At 41.0% G+C, this 20,866-nt stretch overlaps 1 protein-coding gene across 3 annotated transcripts in view; it reads right to left on the bottom strand.

Moving 5' to 3' along the window:
- Positions 1-451: 451 nt before the first annotated feature.
- The window catches only part of MASP2 (MBL associated serine protease 2), a 34,022-nt gene continuing 13,607 nt past the window's right edge, over positions 452-20,866 (bottom strand). For all 3 annotated transcript variants that reach the window (XM_006127053.4, XM_006127054.4, XM_006127052.4), the window contains exons 5-11: positions 14,348-14,544; positions 13,457-13,604; positions 12,037-12,155; positions 7,207-7,285; positions 5,817-5,954; positions 5,067-5,141; positions 452-1,287 (exon numbers count right to left, since the gene is read on the bottom strand). In XM_006127053.4, coding sequence (XP_006127115.2) covers positions 518-1,287; positions 5,067-5,141; positions 5,817-5,954; positions 7,207-7,285; positions 12,037-12,155; positions 13,457-13,604; positions 14,348-14,544 — 1,526 coding nt within the window. In that variant the 3' untranslated portion in view covers positions 452-517. The remainder of the gene's footprint in view (positions 1,288-5,066; positions 5,142-5,816; positions 5,955-7,206; positions 7,286-12,036; positions 12,156-13,456; positions 13,605-14,347; positions 14,545-20,866) is intronic.

Here is a 20,866-nt window from a genome sequence, read left to right as displayed (position 1 = left end):
ATCAGGCAGCATGGTCTGAAAGAGCTAGTCAGATATGAAAATAAAAATTTTTATATTCTCATTTGAGGGGGAATATTTATGGGCTGTGCTAATATAGTAAGTGATGAACTCTTTCCTACTGTCTCAACAAGTATGTTCTTCTGTTAATTAGATTGGTAATACTATGGTTTTGTTAGATGTATATTTTTAAAAGGATTGTTATCCACAATAATAAGTAGACACAATCAACACTAACATTCAAATGGAGTTTTCTGTAATCTTTTCTTTTTAGATTAAACAAGGTGCTACTAAATGTCCAATTTTCCTTGCTCATTTGAGTATTCCACCTACTAATATGTATGGAACGCAACTTTAAAATAAGATTTGGGTGTAAAACTAATTGATTAGGATAGTTGGGCAGATAACATTTGAAAGTACTAATTGAAATACTCAAACTAAACTCTTAAATCAGTTTTCAAAATATTACAAACATTTTTACTCCCTGTTCATTGTTACTGTACATCAGAAAGTAGACTGCTTAAGAATTTTTCAAAATGGTGTTTTCAATCCATGAAATGTAGTTAATCACTTGTGTATATACCCCGTATTGGCCAGCAACCGCACAGCCTAAGCCCCAGGATACAATACCACCGACAAACCATTTCTTAGTTTGACTATCTAAGAAAGTTAATGGTCCCCCACTGTCACCCTGACAAGAATCTTTTCCCCCTTCTTCAACCCCAGCACACATCATGTTTTCTGTTACTAGCTGAGATTTTCCATGTGGCATTTTTGCATATGCCTCTTTACACTTTTTGTGATCAATAACTACTAATTCAACATACAGTAGATATGGGGAAAGCCTCCTTTTGTCAGTTCTTCCCCAGCCAGCTACAGTACCCATATCATCCGTTTTCACATGGAATCTTGCTTCTTTTCTTGGCAAGCAAATGGGCGTAATATTTACATTAATTGGGACTTTATATTTAAGTTTAATCAGTGCAATGTCATTGTTAAAACTGATGCCATCGTTGTAATCTTCATGTACAAAAATTTCTTCTGCCCAGGCTTGGTGGTAGTGAACAGAATTTTTGTTCAGTAACCCCATTTTGATTATCAAGGTTGATGGATCTCTTTGACGAGCTACGACATGGGCAGCAGTTAAAACCCACTTGTCATACAAGAGGGCACCGCCACCTGCTCCTGCATCTTCAGCAATTAACAAAACTTGCCAGGGGAACTGTCCAGGCTTTGCCATTTTTCCTCCAAATATACGTTCCAAAGATGTCCTAGTTTGTATTCCACAAACTGATAGGAGAGAAGCACAAATAATAAATATTAAGCAGTAAAGATATGGAGTATGGCAACTCGTTATTAATTCTGGCTCAGATGAAGTTAGACAATGCTTCTAACCAGCTAATCATTTTGGGAACTGTAAAATCATTTGCAAAATGCAAATGTGACTAGCTTGAAATTCTAGAAAGTCTGCAACAGTGCTTGAAGTTTGCAAATGGATTGATGCTGTCAGATAACATTGATTTATAGTGGATTTTTAATGGGACTTGTGCTCATAGTACACTTAAGCACTTCTGGGGAAAAAATCCCACCTTTAATTTTTCACTGTGAGAATAATACATGTAGGGATCATCACTTGAATCCTACATTTAATTTCTTAAACTAATAGGAAAGAGGTTACATATGAAGTTTTGGCATAAGAAGATGAGGTGGCTACACCTGTAATTGGAGGTTCTTCAAGATGTGTTGTTCTTATTTAGTATGAGTAACATATGTGGTTGGAGTTGAATTTAAAAGTACTGTCTGTCTGATCTGTGCATGTGTCTTGGTTCACTTGGTGCCTCTGCCCAAGGCGATAAGGATTGGGTGGACTGACAGCCTCTTTAGTTCCGTCACCACTGTGAATCAGATAAAATATGAAGCAAAGAGAAAGGAATCCAGGTAGTGGAATACAGATAGGCTATATCTACACTGCAGGCTTCTTGCACAAAAACTGTTTTGCGGAAGAGTTCTTGTGCAAAATGTCTTCCACAAGAGTGCATCCACAGCAGTGTGGACGCTCTCTTGCACAAGAAAGCTCTGATGTCCATTTTAACCATAGGCGTTTCTTGCGCAAGAAATTCATGTTGCCTGTCTACACTGCCTTCTTGTGGAAGAGCTTTTGTGCAAGAGGGCTTATTCCTCATGGGGAGAGGAATAACTCTTCTGGAAGAAGCCCTGTTTTCCGATGCTTTACTGTAAATTTACTTGCGCAAGAATGTGCGTGCAGTGTAGACGCTCTACCAGTTTTTGCGCAAGAACAGTTGTTCTGCGCAAAAAGCCTGCAGTGTAGGCATAGCCATAGGGACCACATATCTGGAAGAATTCCAGTTACAAGTAAGTAACCGCCTTCAAGTGATGGTCCTAGGTGGTACAGTTAAATCAAGAACCTCCATCCCAAATGATGTGTCAGCAGCCACATCCTATAGAAGGGCATAATGCAGGGGTGGAGAACTTTGTTTGGATTGGGGGCTGATGACCCACAGAAAAATGCTGGGGGCTGCACAAAAGTGAGAAGCAAAGCAAACAAAAATTAACGTCAATAATGTGACCCCCCAACTGAGAAGCAGAAAGAATTCCCCTCACACAAGAGTCTTGAGGGGGCCCCAAGCCTCAGGGGCCAGACCCAGCCTGTGAGCCATAGGTTCCCCACCCCGGGATAATGCTTTGGAAATGTGGATGGACCACCACTGGACCATGTGGTTATGAGAAGAAGCAGGTGGTCTAGCCCAGTGTTTCTCAACCTTTTTTTTTTTTTATAAAGTTAGATTAAAAATAGGGTAAGTACCCCCAGTACCTACAGTTTTCAGAGACAAACTTTTTTTCTACTATTGCAACACATTTGTTTAAACAACTTAATTGTAGCCAGACAGGTGATGAAATTTTTGGATGTAAAGAGTACAAAAATAAAGTGCTGTAAAACTTAAAACAAAAATTCAGTTTTTTCCAAATTTCAGTTGTGTTGATGTACCCCCCCAGACTTCTCTCAAGTACCCCTACGGGTACTCGTACCACTGGTTGAGAAACACTTTTCTAGCCTGCCCTTTATCACCTTGGTTGGAGGCACGAGGTGAGCTTGGATGTGTGCACAGAGCAGTGAATGCTACTTTCAAATTCCCCAACTTCAGGGGGATGGTGCACCTGTGAGACCCACAGTGGACAACAAAAGGACTATCACTTAATGAACAGAAGGGTAAAGTATAGAACAATGGGATGAATTAAAATCAATTTTACTAAAAAATCTTAATATTATACCATGTGAAATTACAGAATAGCACAAAACTCAGTTTCATTGATTTTCATGCTCTGAATACCAGCTAATTAGGATATTTTGCCAAGTGAATAATTTAGTTGCTCAAGCATTCAAAATTATGACATTCTTCAGTAAGAACTACTTAACAGTGGGCCCATTTTCACTCAAGTCTTATTGCTTTTGCCTGATACTTATGCAAAAAATGGACCAGTGTTAAATATACAAACTCTTAATAATTTCTAACTATTTGAAACTTTTGCCTGCCTTTGGTACCTGCCTGAGAGGCATCTGCTCTATTATACATGGATACCAACTCAAGGTCCTGTGAATCAACAGCTCCCACTGTCCTTAATGGGAAGTGATAGATGCTCAGCTTCATGCCCCCATGTTCACATAGGTGAAAAACTCAGAAGGCCAAAAGAGGGATTCTTAAAAATGGGGACCAGTATAAAAGAATTAGTGACTATAAACAAAATACAGGACTATGTAGCACTTTAAAGACTAACAAGATGGTTTATTAGTCTTTAACCATCTTGTTAGTCTTTAAAGTGCTACATAGTCCTGTATTTTGCTTCAGCTACACCAGACTACACGGCTACATTTCTATCACTAGTGACCATAAAGGAACTCTAGCTGAACTTTGTCTCAGAGGGATAGCTGTGTTAGTCTGTAGCTGAAAAAAATTAAAAACCAACAAATAGTTCTGCAGCACCTTAGAGACTAACAAAAAATTTAGATGGTATCATGAGCTTTTATGGGCACAACCCACTTTGTCAGATGAATGGAGTAAAGGATCCAGGGTACAATAAATTGCAGAGAAAGAGGGGAGGAGGAAGGAAAAGAGAAGTAATAAAATAGGAAAAAAATATTGTCAATTAGAATGTCCGTGCTAAATGAGGCTAATAGAGTGGGCTGTAAGTTCCCAGTGCTTAGCTTTTTATTTAATTAGGGTGTAGAATGTAGCAGCCCATCTAGGTCATGTCTTTGTTCAAATCTTGATTACAGGTGTCAAACTTGTAAATGAAACTTGCCTGGACCCTCACTAATTGATCTAAAAGTGGCTATACTTAACAAAGCAAATTTTAAAAACCAGCTAGAGAGAGAATCTGCAGAACTTGGTTTCTGCAGAATAAAAGATACTTCCCCATTCTTCTCACACTCCCCTAGAGCCTAGGGGAGCCCAGCCTAGTAGATTTTGTGTGCTCCAGCCCCATGGTGGGGCAAAAGAGAGGCTGGAGCGCCTGCACAGGCTCCCCAATGCTAGGGGGCCCTGAGCCTCGGGGGGGAGGTGTCATCAAATCTAGGCAAGCCAGAGGCCACATCCAGCCCCTGGGCCAGAGGTTCCCCACCCCTGAAAAATTAAACATTTCATTCCTAAGACATTATGGAATGTTTTACATTTAGTAACTGGAAAGAGTGAATTGGGGGGGAGGGGGAAGAAGTTGTTAAATAAAATGGGCTGGCCTTAGTTAACTGAGAGCAGGTACTTACTGATTTTTTAACCAATTTATATTAATCCTTCTAAATAGCAAAAATGAATCAAAGTTTACAAATAGAGCATTTTTTAAAACTTTAGTATAGGACTAGATATAATTATATAAATAAGAGCGAGGCTGTGAAGTAGTGAAGAATGACCATGTAGTGGTGTTTTTTTATCAATAACTATTTAAAGACCAATCTAAGACAAATTATACTAAACAAATCTGCACTTCTTATCCTGATATCACATTCTTTCTAATCTACATCAGTTATGAACTTCTGGTATAAATTCATGTGTTACCTGGCTCACAGACAGGCAGTGCTTTTTCTCCCTTAGAATTCTGCCAGAATCCTTCAGCACCACACTGGTATCTACCTGCATGTTGCAGAAAAGGCAAAAATACAAGAATGCACACGTTAAGCTGCCATCATTTTTTTTTAAAGCTCTGATCACAAAAGCATTATAGTTTTTTCAGTTCTCAAGAGTTCAGATCCTACTATTCTCTTAGTTGTTGCGAATTCCTATGTGAAAGGGGCTCTTTGGGTCACACCTCTCTCACTAACAGCTGTAAGGTATGAGAGGTTAGGGCATAATGCAGCATAAATATCCTACCTCAGCCTAAAGCCACCACTCTGTCACTTGTGAAGCAGAACCCTCAGATGTGACCTAAATGTAAAATTCTACGTTCTGAAGGGTAAAGGAATGTATAGAAAGTGGTCAGTTCTCACATAAGAATGGTTTTTTAAATCCAAGATACAGTGTGATGTTTTTGAGAGACCAACATTAAAGTGACATTCTATGTAATATTTTGAGGCTGATTTCTAGTGATCTCAATGAACTATTGCCTGTAAACACTACAACACCATTCCTCTCCAGCCACAGAAGAAAATACCATTATGAACCTCTTTGTTTATTCTGAAAGTGACTGGCTGAATTTTTGTGCCCCAAACCTGATTTCTAAATGTTATTACATGATGTAGGACCTAGACCTGGAAGATGCTGAGCACTTACATCTGAGAACAAACTGTAAGGAATAAGGTCTCCCCTTACCGTTATTACTTGCTTTCATAGTGTAGAAGGTGCTCTCACATTTGTACTGAATCTCCGCTTTGTAGGTGGTTACATCTGGTCCTGTGATGTAAGTAACCATGCCGTTGTCTATGTTTTCAGGCGGGCCACAGTTGACAACTGAAAATAGTTCCAAAAGACAGAATTGTGAAACTACAAAAGACATTTTAAAATAATAATAAAATGGCCCTTTTCAGTGTCTGCATTGACTCCTGTGCAGAGCTGATCTGCAGGAAGGGAGAGGTGCAAGACCCAAGATTTTTGTTGATGTGGATGGGAGAGGAGGTTTGGTGGTGATTATGAGGGAAGGCTTGATCGAGTGGAATTACCGGACTATCTTTTGAAGAGTGAATTACAGGAGGCCCCCGACTTGTGACTGCCTGAGTTCCAACAATTTTTGTAAGCGTGGAAGGGGCCAAAAACCTCAATTTATGTCCTCAGCTTGTATTTATGATGGTGCACGGCGCCTATCGTAAATGAGGGTTCAAGTTATGATGTCCCCAACTTGCAAGGCTTCCCAGGAACCAATCGCATCACAAGTCGGAGGCATAATGTAACTAGATACACACATTTTTATTAAATTAAAGTTATGGGTAGCACTTTTGGGTGCAGGAAGCAGGTAAGCCCAGGATCTCCCAAGGAAACAGACATGTATTTTAATCTAGATCAACATCCAAAGTATGTCATACTGCATGTTGTTCATATAGGTAATTGTTATAATACAAAGACCAGAGAGAAGTATGGATAAATCTAGAAGTCATGCTACTGAGAGTTCTAAGTTTCTTATAAGTGATGAGACTATGTCTAATAATTACTAGAGCAAGAGACAGAGAAGTAGGACTTTAGGGTTCTGTTCTTACCTGCTATTGACTTGCCTGGTGAACCATACCAAGTCCCTTTTACCTCACTGTATCTATTTACACACCTACAAAATGGGAATGTCCCTACCTATAGCACCACTGGGTGTTGTTAGAATTTGGATTTATTTAACACAAGGTAGTTGTAATTGTGCAGGGAGGAATTGAACAATTGGAATAGTTTCCCTTCTCTGCTAACATTGCTGGTAATTTACTAAATCTCTGGATACCTATAATGTGTTTTCAGAGTAAATTAATTTAGTTTTAGTACCATCATTGCTTTTTAAAACTTGCTTTTAAAGAGTGGTGAAAAAAATCAAGATAGTGTCTAGTTTTTTAAATTTAAATAAGTTAAATTGAATTAGAGGCAACTTTTACTGAACTAAAAAAATAAAAATAAAACTTTATTGGTACTTACATCCTTGCACTCATTAAGATAATTGTATAGTTTTGTGTGTCAGAAGAATTAAGATACTTTTATACTGTACAAAGTTTGACTATTCATATTGACTTACTGATGCACTTTGCCATTGGCTTGTTCCATGAACCATCCTTTTGACATTCTGCTTTAAAAGACTTCAGAACCACGTCATTCTGAACAAGGAAAATAAGAAAAATAAGAATCCATTTATTTCTCTAAAATCAGTAACACAGCTTCATTAAAAAAATGATGTTGCTTATTAGAAGAATGTGTCAGTTACATATAATTTTTAGGGTTTTAGCTCACTGATATCAACTGAAAACAATGCATAAAACGGATCTTTATAGGTTTGTGATGCTATTTTCAAATGTCCTACTTAATTTTTAAACAGCAGCTATATCATTTTAGTGAGGGGGAAAGGTAATTCTTATACTGCATTCATTTCAGATACAAACAAAATCTTTCTTCTCAAGATTCAGTGGAATAAGGGAGGATAACTTCACTTCTAGAAACTTGAGACTTATATTTGTTTGGGGTGGCAGTTCTACCAACATTTTAATGGCTGCCTTGTGCGCCTACTGGTTAGTAATGGAGATGGCAAACAACATAAAAATATTTAAAGCAAGATCATGCTGTATATTCTGGATATTTATCTATTTCATTATATGAATACACCTTTTATTGTATCTAATTTTGACTATTTATTTAAATTAACATAACCTAGATGCATTTAGTTATCCTGGGTTTGTACATGAACAGCAATGTCATAAAACTGTCAAAAGCAGAATAGATTCTAAAATCTTAGGGTGTGTCTACACAGCAAGGCTTAACTCGAAATAAGCTATGCAAATTGAACTGTGTCATTTGCGTAGCTTATTTCAAAATTGGGAGCGTCTACATAGCACTTATTTCGAAATAGAGCACTCTTCCTCCGACTTCCCTTACTCCTTGTACAGTGAGGGTTACAGGAATCGGAGTAAGAAGTCTACCAGCTTGACAGTATTTTGAAATAACTACCTGCTGTGTAGACATGGACTAAGTTATTTTGAAATAATGTTGCTGTATAGATATACCCTTAGTGAATATATAGAAAATTGAGAGAAAATCATTAATGTGGGGCTTGTACATTTATTATATTGATTGCAAAGATGAGCCTGTGTGACCCATATAGTAAAGGTTAAACTGTGATCGCTATAGCTTGCCCTGAGTGTGCGCTGTATTTGTAGTATCTTCAGAAATTGCCTAATGACCATTGAAGTTAAAATGCTATAGAACTGAATGTATCATGTCTTTCAGTGTACTAAGAGATCCAACACCTAGTTTAAAAACTTTCTCTGCAGAGAACTTTAAACAAAAATTCTATTCCGTTAAGACTATATGGTAAACATTTTTATTCTCTACTCCCAACTCAATTACAGACAAATCTATAAGCAATTTCCAGAAATCTTCTAAATCTGGACACTGCTACTTGTTTGGGAAAGGACAGTTCTTTGGGGAGGATCACAGCTGTAAGATAACTAATGCAAACTATTTTATCATTAATATGCACATAATTACAGTAACAACGAGTAGTCCTGTGGCACTTTAGAGACTAACAAATATATGCATATTATCGTAAGCTTTTATGAGCAAAACCCACTTCAGATAAGCTAGACTGGAAATGGAAACCAGTTCAGCTTCCAGGTCATCTGAAGAAGTGGGTTTTGCCCACAAAAGCTCATGATACTATATATTTTTTTGTTAGTCTCTAAGGTGCCACAGGACTACCCGTTTTTAAACTTACAGACTAGTATGGCTAACTTGGACTCCTTAAACTCCATTCATCTGAAGAAGTGGGTTGTGCCCACGAAAGTTCATGATACCATTTAAATTTTTTTTTAGTTTCTAAGGTGCTGCAGTACTATTTGTTGTTTTAAGTTTTTTCTATTACAGACTTAACACATCTACCCCTCTGAAACTTTTGAACATGCAAGGCACCGCATTCAGCCATAGAGAGTGGAAATCCGTCAACTACACAAGAAAACTCTCTCCGATTCAAACAGACATCTTCCTATCTAAGTGCAAACAAACAGATGAACATCGTACCTAATGGGCTAAAGAAGAAAAACCCACTACACTCTACATACCCCACAGACTACAGCAAGAGATTATGCCACACACTCTCAAAGAAACCGAGGAACCAACTAATCAGCATACTATACAACAAACAGAAGAAAATCATGAAGGAGTGCTCAACACTAGAGGCTCTCATAAAAAACCAAGTTTACACACACACTTCCTCTTGGCTGGACTTTACTAAAACCCAACAAGCCACCTACAACGCTCACTTGCCTCATGGTATTTCAATTTCAGTACCCTCAATTCACCTAGCAACACTGTCAACCTATCCAACCATACTCTTAGTCTGGCAGAAGAATCTATCCTATCTTGAGGACTTTCTTTCTGCCCCACCACTCCCACAAATATGATTCAGTTCTGTGGTGATCTGGAAGCCTATTTTGGCCACGTTCATCTAAAGGAATATTACCAACACACCAATGGACACTGAACTGACCCTTCAGCTTCTACCCCAATCCCATAAGAGGAAGGCATCCATGTGGACCCCTCCTGACAGTCATAATGACAGTTGTGACTTCTACATCAATGACTTCCGCAAATGTGCGTAGGCTGACATTGTCAGCAAACAACATGTAACACAATCTTGGTCATGCAGAACGCAATGCTACATGCACAGCCTCAAAAACAATTATAACGTAATCAAAGAGACTGAAAAAGAGGGCACTGTAGTCATCATGAACAGAACAGCTCATGAAGAGGAGGCTGCCAGACAATTCACCAACACCAGATTCTACAGGCTTCTTTCCTCTGATCCCACTAAAGAATAAAAAAAAAATAATAATAATCCCCTAAAACAACTACTCATGAAACTCCCTGCTACAACTCAGGACCAATCTATATTAACACACCCCAAATCCCTGACCCGGAGATTTCTATCTGCTACTCAAGATCCATAAACCTGGAAATCCTGGACGATCCATCATCTTAGGCATTGGAAAATTTACAGCAGGATTATCTGGTTATCTTGACTCTCTTCCTAGACCCTATGCTACCAGCACTCCTACCTATCTTTGAGACATCACTGACTTCCTAATGAAACTACAGAACATAAGTAATCTTCCTGAAAATACCATCATGGCCACCATGGATGTAGCAGCTCTTTACACTTACGTTCCACATGATGATGGTTACTGGCTATCAGGAATACCATTCCTGATGATGCCACTGCTTACCTGGTTACAGAGCTCTGCGACTTTGTCCTCACCCACAACTGTTTCCAATTTGGGGACAATTTATATTCAAGTCAGCTGCACAGCTACTTGCATTTGCAAGGCCCCACAATATACCAAGATCTTTATGGCTGACTTGGAACAATGTTTCCTCAGCTCTCGCCCCCTAGCACCATATGACATTTTCATCATATGGACCTATGGGAATGAGGCTCTTGAAAAATTCCACAGGGATTTCAACAACTTCCACCCCACCATCCACCTTAACCTGCACCACATAAGAGATCCACTTCCTTGACGCTACAGTACAATTACACAACAGCCACATTTCCACCACTTTATACCAGAAACCTACCGACTGTTACACATAGCTACATGTCTCTAGCTTCCATCCAAGAAACCAATTGTTTCCAGCCAGGCCCTAAAATACAACTGGATTTGCTCCAATCCCATAGACAGAGACAAACACCTACAGGATCTCTATCAAGCATTCTTAAAACTTAAATACCCACCCAGGGAACTGAAAAAACACTTTGACAGAGTCAGACGAGTTCCCAGACAACAGCTTCAAGATAGGCCCTACAAAGAAAACAACAGAACTCCACTTGTCATCAGCTGTAGCCCCCAACTTAAACCCCTCCAATGCATTAACAACTATCCACAACCTATCCTGGAAAATGACCCCTCATTCTCACAGGCCTTGGGAGATAGGCCAATCCTCACCTACAGACAACCCCCTAACCTCAAACAAATTCTTTCCAGCAACCACTCAGCACACCTTTATCATACTCATCCAGGAACCCACCTCTGCAATCAACTCCAGTGTCAACTCTGTCCACACATCTATACAAGCAACATCACAGGATCTAGCCACATAAACCATCACATCAGAAGTGCATATAACTGCACATCCACTAATGTGATCTGTGCCAGCAATGCCCCCTCTGCCATGTATATTGACCAAACTGGATGGTCTTTACGACAAAGGATTAATGGACAGAAATCAGATTTTTGAAAAGGTAACACACAGAAACCTGTTGGGGAATGTTTTAACTTGCCTGGGCACCCATTAACGGGTCTCAGAATTTCCAATTACAAGCCAATTTCAAAAACCAACTTGAATGGGAAGTTGCAGAGCTTAATTTCATTTACAAGTCTGATACCTACAATAGAGGTTTAAACAAAGCTCGTAACTGGATTACCCACTACATTCCACATCCTAATGACATAAGGCCAAACACCAGGTTCTTAAGAGCACTTAGAACCCTCTCTGTTAGCTTCACTTAGCATGGAAACTCTGACTATTCTTTTCCCATTTTTTCCCCTTCCCATCCCTTGTCTTGCTCTGCTATTTATTTGGAACTTAGATGCCTTAAACTCCATTCATCTGAAGAAGTGGGTTGTGCCCACGAAAGCTCATGATACCATCTACATATTTTGTTAGTCTCTAAGGTGCTGCAGGACTATTCGTAGTTTAAGGGTTTTTTGTATGGCTACTCCTCTCAGACAGTTACAGTGAGAGCAGCACAGAAGTTAAATTACTATGTACAGTGGCTAAATCGAGTTAAAACACATTTAATCCCACAAGTTAACCTCCCCAAGGAAACCAGGAGGAGGAGCAGCGGTGGTTTACTTACTTCCAACACCACATATCCAGTATCACATGACAAAGTGTAGTAGTCTTTCAGGATGTATTTTGCCTGCACTGGGTTGATGTGACCATGGGGTGGTGCTTTAGGACCAGGGCATTGCAAGGCTGTAGAAAGTGATAGAAAACAAAACATTATATTTTCTCCTGATGCAGACTTTAATGCTGTTAGGAAACCAAACCCTACATTTTTCCCTCACAGTATAACTGAGGCCAAACAGAAACATTTAATGGAGAAGTCAGTAAACTTGCTGCGTTGTTCTCTTGAACAAGGGTTGCAGTTAGCAACTCTGATTCGGAGTCATGCAAAACTGATTAGTCTTCCTGAAGCTGTGGCGAGAAGAGCGTCTCCGACCACTACATACTTTCTACTAAATGGGATGCCTGTTTCTTAAAGCCAGAGCTAGGGCAGATAATTCTGACACAAGACCCAAGGAGAATCTCACCAGCTGCAGTTGTTCTGGATCTCCTTGAGGCATTTTACATTGGTTAATGAAGCAAGTAAAAACTAAGTACAAAAGCAGTTAGGAATAATTTGCTTGCTGTGCATGCCGCACTGGAATGAAGTCCTGGGAGTACACTGCAGCTGAAAATTAAGTAGGGGGTCTTTTACTCTGCAGGGACATGTCAGAGGCACTGTGTGGTGCTTTAACAGAGCAGTAACAAACCAACACTGCATCCATTACCACTCATCTGTACACCTTGGCCTTTTGGAACTCACAGTGATAGAAACTTCTCCTGTTGCAAAAGTTTAAATTTTTACTACTTGAGCTTAAGGGTAATTGCTAGCCGCACTGAACCTATGTGATGTAGTTAATTCCATCCAGTATAGACAGGCCTGCTGACAGGGAGGAAACAAGGACAGCAATTGCCCTGGGGCCCAGCGATTCAAAAGTTGCCATGGCCAGAGCCCTGGGCCCTTTAAATTGCTGCCAAAGCCCCACACAGCATGATGCAGAGCCCTGTACAGTGTGTGTGGGAGGGTACCCAGTCTGGATAGCACTGAGGGCTGACTGCCCTGGTCATACCCCTTTTGCTCAAGGCCCAACCCCTTCTGGGAGCACAGAGCTGCTCCCATACACCTTGTCCAAAGGCCCCACAAATCTCTCGGCTCACCTGAGTATAGAGAAGTGGTAAACTTATATAATAGCCAGTTCATTACAAGGTCATGCTCCTGACACAGCAGGGGGTACAGATTAGTTTGAAATTAGTAGTATGGTAGTATCATCATTAAATGGAGCTCAGAAATATCCTTACAGTGGTAAGGATCCTAGCCAAAAAGGTAATAGACTGAGAATGTAGCAAGAATTAATATGCACACAAAGAAATTTGGCTCTGGAATCAGCATTAGCAGCCTTTCCTCCTACAGAAGAGCCAGATTTACAAAAGGCAAGAACTGAGCTACCTACCTGTTGTTGTATATTTGATCTTCCAACCAGTGTGGTCCCCGGAGATATCGGTCGAGAAAGTAATATCCACAGCATTGCTGCCTGTCTCAATTTTTGGAGGAACATTCTGTCCACAGAATGGACCATATTCCTTTTTGGGTGTTTTAATCTGAAACAGTGAGAAGAGTCAGACAGCCATACTTCATCCATTCCAGCATACTCAAATCAGCTAAGGAGCATACAGCTTGACTTCAATATGACACCCAGGTAAGGATCGTTCAGACCTCTAGCTGTGGCTCTCAATTATGTTAACTGTTCAATAGAAACAAAGCTTTAGTTACTTTGATGGATGGCAAGTCCTCAATAATTGCATATCAAGCATCGGTGTTCAGTGTAATCTGTGCACTTGTGTGGCTGCTCAGGAGAGATTCCAATGCCATCCAGCTGATTAGCAGAGTTCTCACAGCTAGATTTTTTTTTCTACAGGTGGTGCACATTAAAAATGTTATACTGCACATGGATGGGCAAAATCCACACAGATGGAAAAAGCTGAAAGGGAACATTATTAAGCACTTTTCATCAGAGTATCTCAAAGTGTTTCAGAAATATTAAGCCTTACAATAGCCTCATGAGGTAGGTATAATGTCTATTTCGCTGGCAGGCAAGCACTGCTATAAGAGGTTAAGTCACCTGCTTGAGATTTACACACTAAATTAAGGGCAGAGCTTAGAAAAGAAGTCAAGAATCTTGCTTCCCAGTCGCCTTATGGACTGTTTTGTTTTTGGTGACATTCCCAAAAAAGGAGGCATCACAGGGCAAGGGATAAAGGGTACAAATTGAAGAAAGTGCAGCAAATGAAGAAAGTGGGCCCTGCACCGAAGCTGGGATGAAAAACAATGAGATTCAACAGACCTTAAGGGTGTCATAGGGACACGTTGCTTCTGTGTGACTTTCCACGTTAAAGGTTTCCACAAACTCCAGAATGATCATGAAGCCATCTTCCACCCGGATGGTGTAGCTGCAGGTGGAGAGTTTGGGATAAGGCTTGGGATAATTGGGGCTGATGATCTCTCCAGATCTCTTAGTAAAAGCACTGTTTTGACACTGAGCTAGAAGGAGAAAAACAAAAATGGTAACAGTGATGGCCATTTCTTATGGAGCTACCTCTCCTCACAGAGCAGAGATTGCAGGTATCTTCTACTCTAGCCTGTCTTCTGGAGAATAGTTTTTAGATTGTTGTTTAGGACACAAAGGAAGCAAATTGTGTATGTGTAGGGAAGACAGGGGTGGGGGGTCTTACAGATCTCCCTACTCTGCATTTGTCCCCCTCGCTAAAGTCCCTTGCTTTATCATATTGGGCATCGTTCGAGGCCCAGCACCAAACACCAGCTCTGTATAAAAGATACCTAAATGCAGTGGGAAGAAAAGGAGCCAGAACCTTAAGAGCCAGGGTGTTGCAGATCAGAGGCAATGGTATGGCTCTGTGGAACCAGCCTGGCTGTCTGGGGAATATTAGAATGCAACAGAGCTGGGATGCAGGCAGGCGTGAAATAGAGCCTGCATGTCAGATCTGCGATGCCCCAGCAGCACTGTAAGCTGCTAACCGTGGCTTTCCTACTGTAACCAGACTGTGCATGGTTCTAGTCAAAGCTATCAATCCCTCACTTCCAGAAGCCTCGAGATACATCTCAGCCTTCTTCCTTTGCCAGAGATTTAAGACATTTCATACTCTGGGCAAAACCAGCTGTGCCTCTTGGCGCCACAATGTTTCCTGCTTAAGAGAGACAGGGAAGAACAACCACAAGGCTCTCTGCTTGCTGATTGCTGTGAAGTGGTGCTTTATCAGCTGGGCACCAAAGCCTTATGATGTGCTGCCAAGAGTTGGATGAGCAGCTTCCTTTAATTAATAGGGAGTGATGGACCAGTTGCCAAATTTGGCATATTGTTCTGTCTATTGCACCACTGGTAAAGCTAAATTAATTATAAAATGGAAAACTGTTTAGCTTTTTAAACATCTCCTTAGGGCTACCATGCTAATTCCTGTCAACAAAAATGCCATCACGCACACATTGTTAAAATGCTGTAAAACAGAACTTTCCTATGGGTTGCATTGTGTGTTGTCTATGTAGAGGTCAAGCTTTTCAGGGTAGGGACAGTGTCTTGTATGGCGCAGAGCATGTTTGTGGCATGATTCTCAGGTTTCCTATGGTAAAACTGTGGCCACCTTTTATTTTAGAGAATTAAACTTGTCCTCACCTGATCCTCAATTCTACAACAATCCAGTCTGATTTAAATTGTAAGCTCTTGGTGGCAGAGAGAATTTTTTGTTGTATGTTTGAACAGTGCCCAGACTACCAGCGCTACTACAACACGACACACTAACACACTTGGGCTCTGCTTACCTTTCTTTTAAAGCAGCAGCACTCTTCCAGAGCAAGCTGAAATTTCACAGACCCACAACTCTGACCACCTGCTTTGGGGCAGCTCTGAACAACCACTTTTACTCAACACGAACCTCTCCATGACCACAGTGCTGAATGTCAAAGAGCATTGCATTTCAAATCCCCAAAGCAGCCACCTTGTCATCCAAACATCAGATAAGATACAAATTAAACTTAAGAAATAACAAATAGTCTGGTAGCACTTTATGGACTAACAAAACATGTAGATGGTATCATGAGCTTTCGTAAGCACAGCTCACTTCTTCAGATGACAGGAGTTTTGAGTTTAGGCTGTGCAGACCCAAAATAAATAGGGCAGAGTGGGGGAGGAAAAAAATGGAAGGGGGTGGGAAACAAGAAGCAGAGGGTATGTAAATATCAAAGGGAAACCAAACAGGCAAAACTGGTAATCTATAAGCACCTAAAAAATGGATAGTTAAAAGAAACAGATAAGGATCATAGGATAGCAATTAGAGAGGAAGGGTACTAAATTCTCACACCTATGGCCTCAATGAGATAATGGATGGCTGGGACAATTATCAACCAAACAAACAATGAAGGTGCCAACAGCTCTTTGTCTGCGTAGATTAGTACCCTTCCTCTCTAACTGCTATCCTATGATCCTTATCTGCTTCTTTTAACTATCCAATTTTTAGGTACTTATAGATTACCAGTTTTGCCTGTTTAGTTTTTCCTTTGATATTTACATACCCTCTGCTTCTTGTTTCCCACCCCCTTCCATTTGTTTCCTTCCCCCCTTTCCCTTCTCCCCTATTTATTTTGGGTTTGGATATCCTAAACTCAAAACTTCTGTCATCTGAAGAAGTGGGTTGTGCCCACAAAAGCTCATGATACCATCTACATGTTTTGTTAGTCTATAAACTGCTACCAGACTATTTGTTGTTTTTTAAGTTTATCCTGTACAGACTAACTCAGCAACCCCTGAAGCTTCTGAAATACAGATTGTTAAGCTTTCTGCTTTGTTTAATAGCAAGCTCCTCCGTTGTGGAATCTGACCACACTCTCAATTTTAAAGTCCTGGCCAAAGTGCCTGTCCCTACTGCAGAGTGCATTGGCTTTTGGCCTGAAGGAGTGAGAAAATTCTTTGGTGCAGTGAAATTCCAGGTGTTTGTCAGGTGACTCTGACCTTGCAGCCGGCACTGCTCACTTCATTTCTGTAGCTGGTGTAAAGGAATCAGCTGAGCTATGTGGGACGTTGACAAAATCCCTTTCAAACCACGTGAGGAGAATTGGCAATTGTTTTTTTTCTTTCAGTCACTGCTACATTTTCCTCCACTAAATGGATGGCTCTGTAATTCTATGGTCTGTGCCTTAAATGTACTGAAGTCTTTGGTGACTATTAGAGAGAAAGCTAGGGCCTCATTGTGCTATTAATCTTCTCTGATAGGCATTCCAGAGCCAGTGATGGTGTTGCTTACAGTATCGATTAGGAGATTTTGGGTCCCTGCTTTGCCCTGAGGAGCTTGGTGGAAAGCAGAACAATCACACCCTCGCTTCTATCCATTGCGGGGCCAGAACAAGAAGAAAGTCCTAGTCAATACAAAACTGTAACTGCTTCCTGGCACCAAACCAGGCAGTGGAAAATTGCTTGCTTTCCAAATACTACATTTCCCTTGGCTCACAAGAGGCTGGGCTAATCCTATCATCCTTTTTTGGGATCATAAAACAGGTGGGAGCCAAGGTGCAGTACCCTTCTCACTTGGATAAAGAGAGGACATATGTGCTAGTACCAAAGATCCAGTACTGTATTGATACAAACCTTGACCGACGTCTTGCAGCTACCACATGAATTAGAAGTACTCATGGAGGAAAAAGGTTGGTGACAGGAAGAGGAGCAAAGGGGGGGCAAAGTGCCTCTGGCGCTCCACACCACCGTTACTGCAGCAGCAGGGGTGGCCAAAGCCCTAGACTCTTTAAATCTCCCTCAGAGCCCCAGGCAGCACTGGGGGCTGACTGCGGGAGGCATAGTGCGATTCAGATGGCGCTGAGGGCTGACTGCCCCTAGGCCTGCCCTTCTGACAAGGCTCTTCCCCCTTCTGAGGTGGCCTGAGAGCCAAGCTCTCCCCCCCCCCCACATTGCCTAGGGCCTAGAGAAATCCATCTTCAGCTCTGCGTGGAGTCGAGAGTGTGGGCCTGAGCCATCTCTGTTAACAATGACCTCTGTGCTAGGCTACTTAATCTTGGCGGCCATTTATTATATATGAGAAATTATAAACTACATTTACTGTAAATATATTTAGAGTATATTTATAATACTGGGGTTCATTAAAGAAGAGATAATGGGACTCTATGATAGAGTTATCTAAGATAAATATTTCAGCAGAGGTCAGTCGAGCTCCTTTAATTTGTGTATATATAATCTATCACCATGGTATCCAAAAACTATTTACTTTATCTTATAATACAAGAACAAAGCAATGCCCGCATAAAATTAAAGACCAAGAAATTTAAAATCTCACATAAGGGAATACTTTTTTAAAAAACGCTGCATATAATTAGCCTTTGGAACTTGCTACCACACGATGTTAATAAAACTAAGATTTTAATAGGATAAAAGCAACAATTACAGTTGCACTGCCTAGGATCAAAATTTCTAAGGGAGATCAACACAGGACATAAGGCAGCCCTATCAGTTGTCCAGGGTTAGGAAGGAATGTCCCACAGAGGTGTATTTCAGAACTGTTGATTATGAGGGATTTATACCATTCTCTGAAGCGTCTGGAAGTGACCATTGTCAGAGACCAAGCACTGGACTAAATATACCATGGGTCTGATTCATTAAGGAAATTCCTATTCCAGAATTGCCCAAAAGCTTTTAATCTAATTCAGCACAAAGAACGTGTTTGTGAATAAGCTTTTTGGGGCAGGCAAGGTCTATTTGCATTGTTTGTACAGCACCTAGTACAATGAGGTCCTGGTTTGTGACTGGGATCTTTAGATGCTGCCACAGTATCAACCAGAAGAGGGGATTGCAGACATTTCACTAATTCAGAAAATGGGTCCTTTGTCGTAAACCCTATTCTGAAGGACAAAGATGGAGGCCAATTCATTCTTCATGCTCTCTTATAACTGGCTCCTTGGAGCCTAAAGCAGTGTTTCCCAAATGGTGTTCCATGAAGTGAAAATAAGGGTTCTGCGAGAAAATTCCATTAAAGTAACATGTTATGATTTTAAAAAAATTATGTGATTTTTGTTTTTAAACGTGCAATTAAAATAAATGTTGATCTCATGACCTTGTTTAGCATTTGTTTACTTATCTGTGGTCTACTTTTTCAGCTCCATATATTAGACTGTTATTAGGGGTTCCACAAAATTCTTTCCAGTTCAAAAGGGTTCCGTAGTCAAATAAAATTGGGAAACACTGGCCTAGAGTGTCTATTAAGACTCATTGTTGGTGGTGGTTTTGCAATACGACAGTTTAGGTACATGTGAGCAGACACCAATAAACCCTCTTGGTGCATAGCTACAAGCAGCTGCTCAAGCCAGATGACCAGATACCTCATGCCAGACCAAGGGATTTGCAGCTTGAAGATGAAACACTTTAGGACCAGCTCTACTTTTCTATTCAATATCTCCTGGATGTGGCTATCGGGAGCTGCCTTTGAAAGGGGCTGTATTTTTACTTCATGGATCTCATAAACTCATAAACTAGTCAGCACAAAAAGAATGAAATAATTTTCAAAGAAGCTCTTGGCAGTAATGCAGCGCCCGGGTTTCTCAGACCAACCTTTAGAGCTGCCCAGAGAGTGCTCAATTATACTTAGCCCATATTTTTATTAGAATCACAGCGAGCTGTTCACCGGAGACTTGAACTCTGAAAAACGAGCCCCTCTAAACCTGTGAGCTCAGTACCGCTGGCTCATTAGTTTTCCAACAAGCAGTGGGCCGTAAATCGCGCCACTGAACCACCAGAAAATCTCAAGCAGCTCTAAGCACAGAAGCCAACAGAGCTCCTGTGAGCAGGATGCAGCCTTCAAGATAAGATCAAGAACATCAGGACAGAGCCTTCATACCCAAGAAAGAGCTAGTCCGTCTGAGATGGCCTCAATCAGGATGAGGAATGGCTGGGACATTACCAACCTAACATTCAATGAAGGTGCAAACAGTTCTTTGTGTAGATTCTTAGTACCCTCCCTATCTATTGCCCTTGAGCCTTATCTGCTTCATTTTAACTATCCAATCTTCAGGTGCTTACTGATTGCCTGTTCTGCCCTCCTGTTTTTCCCTTTGATATTTCCATAACCTCTGCTTCTTGTCCCCCCCCCCTCCTTTTTTTTTCCTTCCCCACCCTCTCCCTTATCATTTTGGGTCTGCACATCCTAAACTCAAAACTCCGGTCATCTGAAGAAGTGGGCTGTGCCCACGAAAGGTCATGATACCCTCTATATGTTTTGCTAGTCTATAAAGTGCAACCAGACCAGTTTTTGTTTTTTAAGTTTATACTGTGACCTTTGTCTGGGTTTGAATATAGCAGTCATCATCAGAATATTTAAGTGCTTCACAATCATGGGGGAGGGGGAGAAATGAGTTATCCTGACAACACCCTATGAGGTAGGAAAGTGGTATTGTTCCCATTTTACAGATGGGGGACGGAGGCACAGATTAAGTGACTTGACAAGTGTGACACAGGAACTGAGCCCAGGTCTCCTAAGTCTGCATCTGATGCCCTATTAGACCAGTAATCAACCAGCAGGCCAGGTGCAGTTCACCAGAGTTAGACATTGGTGGGCCCGCTGGTGCCTTATTTACACGTGCCTCTGAAGATACAGACGCGCCTGTTGGCCACAGATCAGATCTCCCAGCCAATGGGAGTGGCAGGAAGCAGCATGGATCAGGATACTGCTCCCTGCAGCTCCCATTGGCTGGGAATAGCAATCTGAGACCAACGGGTGCTGCTAGCGGTCATACCTGCAAAGGCCTGGGTAAATAAAATACTGGTGGTCCACCAGGGGCTAACATTGGCAAGTGT

The sequence above is a fragment of the Pelodiscus sinensis genome, chromosome 23 (assembly GCF_049634645.1).
Source record: "Pelodiscus sinensis isolate JC-2024 chromosome 23, ASM4963464v1, whole genome shotgun sequence".
Classification (NCBI taxonomy): Eukaryota; Metazoa; Chordata; order Testudines; family Trionychidae; genus Pelodiscus; species Pelodiscus sinensis.
This window is presented reverse-complemented; position numbering and strand designations above follow the sequence as displayed.